Source organism: Protobothrops mucrosquamatus, unplaced genomic scaffold (genome assembly GCF_001527695.2).
Source record: "Protobothrops mucrosquamatus isolate PMUCROS unplaced genomic scaffold, P.Mucros_1.0 scaffold1601, whole genome shotgun sequence".
In the NCBI taxonomy this organism is placed as follows: Eukaryota; Metazoa; Chordata; class Lepidosauria; order Squamata; family Viperidae; genus Protobothrops; species Protobothrops mucrosquamatus.
Genome location: NW_015387764.1, coordinates 101,891 through 111,737, shown reverse-complemented (window position 1 = coordinate 111,737; position 9,847 = coordinate 101,891). Strand labels below are relative to the sequence as shown.

The 9,847-nt window shown below is 44.6% G+C and overlaps 1 protein-coding gene across 1 annotated transcript in view; it reads right to left on the bottom strand.

The window, feature by feature from the left end:
• Positions 1-1,156: 1,156 nt before the first annotated feature.
• LOC107293391 (lysyl oxidase homolog 1) overlaps positions 1,157-9,847 on the bottom strand; it is an 18,072-nt gene continuing 9,381 nt past the window's right edge. Inside the window, exons 3-7 of the mRNA XM_015822542.2 lie at positions 6,790-6,927; positions 5,514-5,670; positions 4,491-4,586; positions 4,245-4,360; positions 1,157-1,379 (exon numbers count right to left, since the gene is read on the bottom strand). Coding sequence (XP_015678028.1) covers positions 1,373-1,379; positions 4,245-4,360; positions 4,491-4,586; positions 5,514-5,670; positions 6,790-6,927 — 514 coding nt within the window. The 3' untranslated portion in view covers positions 1,157-1,372. The remainder of the gene's footprint in view (positions 1,380-4,244; positions 4,361-4,490; positions 4,587-5,513; positions 5,671-6,789; positions 6,928-9,847) is intronic.

Genomic DNA, 9,847 nt, shown 5'->3' with positions numbered 1-9,847 from the left:
CTCTTTCTTTCTTTCTTTCTTTCTTTCTTTCTTTCTTTCTTTCTTTCTTTCTTTCTTTCTTTCTTTCTTTCTTTTTTTTCCTTCCTTCCTTCCTTCCTTCCTTCCTTCCTTCCTTCCTTCCTTCCTTCTTTCTTTCTTTCTTTCTTTCTTTCTTCCCTCCCTCCCTCCCTCCCTCCCTCCCTCCCCTTTCCTCCGCTGCCATGATGCCTTTCCAAGTGGAAGTCCAGAACTGGCTCTGAATGCTTATAAGTTATTCTGAGAGCCTTTTTTCTTGGCTGGAGCACGGGGTTAAAAGGACGCGCCAATGAGAAATGGAGCCAGGCTGCCAGAGTCGCACAGGAGGCACTGCCAGCTCACGATTTACAGGGCAAATGGGAACAAAGGCTTGCAGGGGAACAAACGGTGCTCAGTACTTCCGATGTGGCTTCCTGCCGTCTGGGACGGGGTCGGTGCCAACCGTGGTGCCAATTGTACTACCTGTGCGAGGGAAAACTGGAGCAGTCGTGGCTGTTAGCGCTACCGACATCGGGGAGAGGAATCCAGTGTGTCGATGTACGTGAAGGTGCAAGTAGCCCTTGACGTATAACTGTTCGTTTAGTGACCATTTCAAGTTACAGCGGCACTGAAAAAAGTGACCTGATGACCGTTTTTCACACTTACGACCGTTGCAGGATCCCCCGTGGTCACGTGATCAGAATCTGGAGGCTTGGCAACTGATTCCTATTTATGACAGTTTCAATGCCTCAGGGTCCTTGCCCCTTCCTTGCCTCAGTCATTAAGTGAATCACTGCAGCGGTTAAGTTAATAACACGGTTGCTAAGCGAATTCGGCTTCCCCCCCTTGGCTTTGCTTGTCAAGAGGAGGCAAAAGGGGATCACGTGACCCTGGGAATGCTGCAACCGTCATAAGTATGAGTCAGTTGCCAAGCGTCTAAATTTTGACCCTGGGCCGGCTGCAACAGTCGTAAGCGGGGAAAACTGTTAAAAGTCACTTTTTGCAGTGCCGTCGTAACTTTGAACAGTCACTGAAGGAACCGTTATAAGTCGAGGACTTCCTGTGTCTTCGTGTACGTCTACGTGGTGGATTCCTCTCCCCGACGCACAACCAGCAGCTTTCTGCATTTGTGGGGGGAAAAAACAAAAACAGCCAACCAAAATTCAGAACAAAAGTATTTATAAAAGTATTAAAGTGACACGTTTCATTTAACATAGCCTCAAAAACAAAGCTGTGGAACAGCTCCCGTTTCCACGTAGGCGCCAGGTGCGGTGAGGCCAGTCCCTCGAAGCGGGCTACACACCTTGCGAGAGGCTTTTGCGGGAAGACGGGGGGACAACTAAGGAAGGTGGAAGGGCTGTTGCCATCCTGGTTGAACTCAAGACCTGCGAAGGAGAAACGAGGAGGGTGACGTCTTAAATCGGATGCAAAACCAGGAGCGGCAGAATTATTTTCAGATCATGCCGGGCGTCTCCCAACACCACCTCCAGTTCTCCAACTGGGTGGGAAAGGCAACTCCAGAATTTCCAGCCAGGAGGGTCCGGAATGGGGAAGGTTGAGATACCCACAAACAGCTCACAGATTCTACAAAGCTGGTTTTCGTGCGGCTTAGGGGTAATCTTGTCCCCAGAAAAGGAGAGGCAGAAATTAGGAGATGGTGAGTTCTAGTCCCGCCTTAGGCCTGAAAGCCGACTGGGGTGAATTTGGGCTGATTGCCAGGAGAAAGGGAATTCTAGTCCTGCCTTAGGTCTGAAAGCCGACAGGGTTTCAGAAAGTATGTTTCTTGGTATTGTCTAGTAATTGTTGGAAGAAAACTGGAATATGATGCCTTGGTGCTCTCTGAGGTTGGTTGTTTTCTTGCAGACGTTTCATGACCCAACTAGGTAACATCATCAGTGTTAGAAGGGAGGGGGATTTGCAGAGAGGAGGAGGAGGAGGAGGGGAAAGGGAGAGGAGGAGGATGTGGGGTCCTTGGTGCTCTCTGAGCTTGGTTATTTTCCTGCAGACGTTTCATGACCCAACTAGGTAACATCATCAGTATTAGAAGGGAGGGGGATTTGTGAGGAGGAGGAGGAGGAGGAGGAGGAGGACGACTGTGGAGTCCTTGGTGCTCTCTGAGCTTGGTTGTTTTTCTGCAGACATTTTATGACCCAACTAGGTAACATCATCAGTGTTAGAAAGGGGTGAGGTTTGCTCTCTGTTTATATACAAGTCTGGAAGAACTGGAACGAATTTGCCACTGATCCCCGTTTTTTTTGCGATTGAGTGTTAGAAAGGCAACGGATGATCAAGTCTCGTGTCTAGACAGGGCCACAAGCAGCTGAATTTCCTAAGGAAAGCGGCCTCTCTGAAACGTGCGTTTCTTCTTTGTTTTCTTTTTTTTTAAGATTTGTACTTTTCTGCCCTTGAAACCACCTCTCTCTCAAGGGAGTTTTGCTTGCTTTTCCCTTTAAAACCCAACTGCAGCAAAATACAAAAAAGCTCTTTTTTTACGGAGCTGGTTTTTTTTTAAAGCAGTGATATGCTTATAAAATTGTAGGAGGAATCACACCCTTCCTCTCTCTTTCGTCCCTCCGTTCCTTGGTCAAGATCAACAAGCATTTTTTTTTTGTTTGGGGGAGGGCTGCTGTTTATGCTGGCTGACCATGGCACGGGATTAGAAACATGAAAAGAAATACTTTGGGGCTGTCCTAGGAGACTACACAGATCGCAAAAGGCAGAGCTGTGTTTTAAAGGAAGAGAGAAGCTGCAGCTTGCAATGGTTTTGATTGCCCTGAGTGCTTTATTTGCTAAAGAATTTGCATATTAGTGACGCTCTGGGTGCTCGTCCAAATATCACATAAAAACATTAAGACGGTCCAGCTGGATCAGGTCAATGCTGCTCCCAATTTAACAACTGGAATCTTCAGGTAGATTATTCCTGTTCCATTTTGAGCTATCTGGATTAAGAACGAATAGATTGAAGGTTGAGGCCTTTGAAGACTCCTGCGAGTCCCCTGGACTGCAAGGCGATCAAACCGATCCGTCCTAGAGGAGATCAACCCTGACTGCTCTTTAGAAGGCCAGATCCTGAAGCTGAAACTCAAGTACTTTGGCCACCTAATTAGAAGGAAGGACTCACTGGAGAAGGGCCTGATGCTGGGAAAGATGGAGGGCGATAGAAGAAGGGGACGACAGAGAATGAGGTGGCTGGATGGAGTCACTGAAGCAGGAGGCGTGAGCTTCAATGGACTCCAGAAGATGGCAGAGGACAGGAAGGCCTGGAGGAACGTTGTCCATGGGGTCGCGATGGGTCGGACACGACTTCGCAACTAACAACAACAAGATTGAAGGTTGGAGTTGAAGGATAAATGGACAAGCATGACATGGTCCAAAGATGATAGCATTCCTACAAACATGGTTTATGACCTAGCTGGATACAATAGGTCTTCTGAGAAGGCTTTCTGTTGCTTTCTTCAAGTGGATCCCTTCCAGATGTTTAGACCTACAATACCTGCCAGGTCTGGCCTATAGGGACAGTGAGGGCTATTAGGGGACATTGTCATCCAGATTGAATGGAGGTGATCCAGGTTGGGGAAGGGTATTTAGAAAGCCCTATGGATTAGATGTCTATGGAGATTCTCAGTCATCCAGGTCATGGTTGTCCCAAAGGTGCTTTTTTCAGGAGGCAACTGGACTTTTTTGTTTTTCTTTGAAGACATTTCACTTCTCATCCAAGAAGCTTCTTCAGCCCTGATTAGATGGTGGGGAAATGCAAGGATTTATAAGACCAGCTGTCTGCAAGGAATATAAATCCCTCCATTCCCTACCATCCGGTCAGAGGTGAAGAAGCTTCTTGGATGAGAAGCAAAACGTCTTCAAAGAAAAAAAAAGAAAGTCCAGGGGCCTCCTGAAAAAGCACCTTTGGGATTACTATGGGTTAGATCGATGATAAAGGGGTGGGAGGGAAAAGGTCAGGAAAGGGATCCACCTCACTCATGAAGGTCATCTGCCTTTCTTCTGGGAGAAGATGACTTCAGGCCAACAGAGCCATTTTGACAGGTGGTTCATTCTCGGATCAAACTAGTCCCATCTCTACTGACATTGAATCAGATTTAAGATGATGAGGCCACGTTCTGATCTCAGGACAGTGGAGAACACATTGGATTCAAAGAGCGTCATGGTGGCCCTTTCAAAACTAGACCATCCGGCAAAATATTTGGCTCCAGCCTTTCTGCGCTCCCAAAGAGAAAGTTGTTCCAGAGACTTACTGGGAGATTTTGCAGTTTGTGGTGGCCACAAAGCGCCCGGTGTAGTGAACGTTGCACCTTACCACGTTGTTGGTGAAGTCCGATTCCATCACGATGTATTTGGGATTTACCTGAACCTGAAAGGTGGAGGGAAGGTGAAAAAGCAAATCAAGTTCTTTGATACAGAAGTGGGAAGAAGGTAGAAGTTCCTCGACCAGCCCACCCATCCCCCAACCCATCAACCCACCAACAAACCAACCAGCGTACCTTTAGGATATAATTCCCAGGTTGAACGTCTGTGATATCAATCCACTGGCAATCTATGTCAGCATTGTAAGTGTCGTAACAACCTGGACTCAGACCCTGAAAGAAAACAAAAACATGGCTTGAACCTTTAAGTGGACAATTTAAAATTTCAGTGGACAAATCTTGATGACATTTGAAAGATTATAGTTGTTGGACTGGGAAAAGATGCCTGATGGGAAAATAGGTATGACACAGAGAGAATTGGATCATCATCATCATCATCATCATCATCATCTTCTTCTTCTTCTTCTTCTTCTTCTTCTTCTTCTTCTTCTTCTTCTTCTTCTTCTTCTTCTTCTTCTTCTTCTTCTTCTTCTTCTTCTTCTTCTTCTTCTTCTTCTTCTTCTTCTTCTTCTTCTTCTTCTTCTTCTTCTTCTCCTTCTCCTTCTCCTCCTTCTCCTCCTCCTCCTCCTCCTCCTTACTCCCCACCTTCTCCTTTCTTCTTCCTTCTCCTCTTTCTTCCTTATCCTTTTCCTTCTCCATTCTTCCCCTCTTTCTTCTTCCTTCTCCTTTTCCATCAAGGATAAAGACTAGGATTTCAACTGCTAATCAGCTTAACTGGATCTTCAGACTCCAGACACAAACACACACACACACATTTTTGCTAAAAACGGAGAGGTTTGCAGCCTCTGAAATCCCCCAAGACTGGGCTGCTCAGATTTTGCAGCAAACTGCCCTTTTTATGTAGCACAATTTTAAACACCCATTCCTAAAGAGATGTGCCTAACCCTAGATAGCCTTAATGCACCTGTTCTAAGTAACCCCACTGACTCTTCAAAACCCCAACAATTAGGTCCAAAATGTCAATCTTGACTCTCTGGTAATATAATAATATTGACAGCATACTTCCACAGGTCTTGGAGGACAGAAACAATGGCCAAAAAAAAAAGACATCTCCCCATGTTTCAATCATTACATTATTATCTCTCTTGCATTAGCTTCACTGAGATTTCTGAGAAGAGATTTACTGAGAAGTAAACCTACCTGGGTATGTGATGTGCAGGCATAGCGCTTGAGGTTCCCGAAGTCACACGTGGTGTCTTCCAGACAGAAGCTAGCTTTGTGGCCTTCAGCCACCTTCTTCCCGGTGGTAGCATCCAGCAAGTCATAATGGCTGAACTCATCCATACTGTGGTAATGCCTGGAGAATGGAGAACAATTGCTTACAAGAAACCAAGTTCAGCTACAAGAAGGTTTCCATATGAGAAGATATCCATAACAAGTTCTGAATATGAATATATGGATGACTTTCAGAAGATGGTCCCACCTTCCTTCTCATTCCTGACGCCCTGATTTCCATCTTTGACCTGCGCTGCAAGGCTATGTTTTGGGACAAAAATCTAGAAGTTCTCCTTAGGAGAGGTGTCTTGTATCTTCTACTATGAAGCCACAGCACTGGTCACTCTCTAGTCTGAGAGGACAAATGAACAAGAAAGGAAAGTGTACCAATTATAGCAAGTATCAAGATGTGATGGGATGTAGTGAGGAGGTGGATACCCAGGAAGGAGGGGATGAATTCCAGAAGAGGAACAGACAACTCAGCCCAGTTATTTTGTGTCTGAGAAAGAGAGTGAAGACAGCTCCTCCCTAATAGTTCCCAGAGTATATTGTAGATGTAGGCAGTAGAGTCTCAATCTGGCAAGATTCTGTCTAAAGGTGTAAAACAATAAAGAACTCAGCTGAGAAAAATTGCCACGTGTCCTTCTTGGTTTTGGGCCTGACAGATGGTAACAGGTATTCTGGGAGTTGAAGTCCACATGTGATGTGATGGAATGCAGTGAGGAGGTGGGTTCCCAGGAGGGAAAGGGTGCATTCCAGAGGAGGAAGAGGCAACTCAGCCCAGATATTTTGTGTGAGAGAAAGAGGGTGAAGGCAGACCCTCCTTAATAGTTCCCAGAGTATATTGTAGATGCAAAGTCCTCAGTCTGGCAAGATTCTGTCTATAGGTGTGGAACAATAAACAACTTAGTTTAGAAGACTCACCATGTGTCTTTCTTGGTTTGGCCTGACCCCAAATCATAAGTCTTCTGGATGTGTAGAAAACTTTGAACCCTCAACCTCACAGACACACCGGGGAAGAGTTCACTCATTAGGCTAAACATCCCCAAACAAGCAACTTGCAGCTAACCAGTTTTAGGGCTGGGGGGAGGGGAATGCAGTTGCTAGGTGGTGAACAAACTTGGTTAAACCTTTTGGATGAATTCAACAAGAATGCCACACATTTTCACACCCTGGTTTTCTGATGTTGAGGGACACTTACTGATGGCAGCTGTGCCATTCCCAAGTATGACGGGCTCGATTGGGCAGGAAGTCTGCGGTCCCCTGGTTCTTCACTCGCTGCGGGAAACGCAGTAGCACCCGGACATCGTAATCGGTCGCTTCTGCAGTGTAAGCCGTGCTGGATGAGGATGAAACCAAGATATGAGAGCAGGAATATAACTTTGGTGGTCAGCTGAATCAGCCTGGGAGGTCTAGCACAGGCAGTCCTTAACTTATAACCATTCATTTAGTGACCCTTCGAAGTTCTAATGGCACTGAAACTTATGACCATTTTTCACACGTACAACCATTGCAGCATCCCCGTGGTCACATGATCAAAATTCAGACGTTTGGCAACTGACTCATATTTATGACGTTGCAGTGTCCTGGGGGTCATGAGATCCCCTTTTGCAACCTTCTGACAAGCCAAGTCAAGGGGGGAAGCCACATCCACTGAACAACCGTGTTACTAACTTAACAACTGCAGCGATTCATTTAACAACAAGAAAAGTGGTAAAATGGGGCAAAACTCCCTTAACGAACGTCTCGCTTTGCAACGGAAATTTTGGGCTCAGTTGCGGTCATAAGTTGAGGACTGCCTGTGGTTACAGTATTGGGCATAGATCAAGAAGACTCAAGTCTCCATTCCATTCTGGAGTTCCTTGGGTATCTCTAGGCCAGCTGCTGTGTCTCTGCTCTTCCTACTTTAAAGGGTTCATGTTTTGGGGGCTCAAATGGAGAACGGAGGCCCCTGGGTCAGCGGCTTTGAACCCCCTAGCCCAGGGGTCCTCAACCTTGGCAACTGTAAGACTTGTGGACTTCAACTCCCAGAATTCCTGGCAAAGCACAGTTAAAAATGCAATTCACACCTGAACAAAGGGGAAGGTTGGCTGTAGGGTTGGCCAACTTTCCATCTGGACCCTGTAGCTATTGATGAGCTGTCATCTAGTTTAATCCCATGATTTGTTTTTAAAAAAAGCAACCACTGGTTTACAGCTGCTAATTAAGGCAGTAGATTCTTCTTATACTGGTGTGCGTGCGTGTGTGTGTGTGTATGAAGCTCTGGCTTGCTAATTGTAAATTGCAAGACGAACGTTGGGTTAATCCATGGATGCCACAAACCGGGAGTCTTTGGCACCCATTTTCAGCCTAAGACGTTTTATTAAAAGGCAGAAGCTTTTATGAACTATGGCTTGTTTCATCAGAGGCAGTCGTCCAGGTTTAAGCTAGAGGTGTCCAACCTTGGCCACTTGAAGACCTGGGGGACTTCAACTCCCAGAATCCCTCAGCCAGCATGGGAAGACCAACAGGTTTTCAAGTTGCCAAGTTTGCACTCTCCTGCTTTAAACTATGTGCAAACCACACCCCCATCTTCCTGAAAATGCAGCTTTTCTGATTAGTGCAAGTATCTTTTTGAGTTCTTTTTTTCAGCCTCCCCTCCTTAAACTCCATTTAAGGGCCTTCCCGAACGGGGTGCATCCTAGAGGATTTTCCAATCCTTCAATTAAATCCCTGCTTAACGGCGTTGAACAGGCTGGACATTTCCCCCCCTTTTTAAATAAATTATCATTCTGGCTGGTTGGTAATCTATTTGTAGAGGCCAGTCTGATGTGGTTTGGATAAATTCCCAGGTTTTTTTTTTTATTTAAAGCAAGGAAATACATTCAACATGTACATTAAGGGTTGCCAACCACGCTCGGCCCTCAATGTGCTTCCTATCCACTCCTTTACTTTGGCTTCTTTTCAGGAAGTTGGCTACCCCCCTTCTTCTACCAAATTCAGGATTTTCTTTGTATTTCTGACAATAACCTCTATTGTTCTTTGCTTCTGTTGGCACCCGTCACCTGACTTTAAAATTAGGAGTAACCCTTGCCACCTCTGACTTTCACTGTTTTTCCCCCCTTTCATAAACTAGCCTGCAATCCTGTCCACACACTCGGGGAGATTTCTTTTACAGATAGTCCTCAACTTAATGACCACAGTGGGGCCCAAACGTTCTGTGGCTCAGTGAGAAATTTGTTAAATGAGTTTTGCACCGTTTTATGACTTGTCTTGCCACAGTCGATCAGAGGATCGCTGCCGTTAGTAACATGATTGTAAACTGAATCTGGCTTTCCCCTGTTGATTTTGCCCATCAGAAATTTGCATTAGGGGAATCATGTGACACTGCAACCCGTCATAAATGTGAGTCAGTCGCCAAAATGTCTGAATTGTGATCATGTGACCACGGGGATGCTGCAATGGTCCTCCGTGTGACAAATGGTCGTAAGTGGGAAAAACGGTCGTAAGTCACTTTCTCCAGGGTAGGTAAAGTAGCTCAGTGGAACTGTAGCTAGAATGATGGATAGATGGAGTGATAGATGACAGATGACAGATAAATAAATAGATCAATAGAATTATAGCTAGAATGATAAAGATCTGGAATGATTGATTGATTGATAGATAGATAGATAGATAGATAGATAGATAGATAGATAGATAGATAGATAAAAGGTAGGTAAAAGATAGGTAGAATGGTAGATGATGGATGAATAGATAGAATGATAGATAAAGATCTGGAATGATAGACAACAGCTAAAAATAGGTAGAATGGTTGATGATAGATGAATAGATAGAATGATAGATAAAGATCTGGAATGATAGACAATAGCTAAAAATAGGTAGAATGGTTGATGATAGATGAATAGATAGAATGATAAATAAAGATCTGGAATGATAGATAGACAATAGCTAAAAATAGGTAGAATGGTTGATGATAGATGAATAGATAGAATGATGGATAAAGATCTGGAATGATAGATAGACAATAGCTAAAATAGGTAGAATGGTTGATGATAGATGAATAGATAGAATGATAGATAAAGATCTGGAATGATAGATAGACAATAGCTAAAATAGGTAGAATGGTTGATGATAGATGAATAGATAGAAAGAAAGATCTGGAATGATAGATAGACAATAGCTAAAATAGGTAGAATGGTTGATGATAGATGAATAGATAGAAAGAAAGATCTGGAATGATAGATAGACAATAGCTAAAATAGGTAGAATGGTTGATG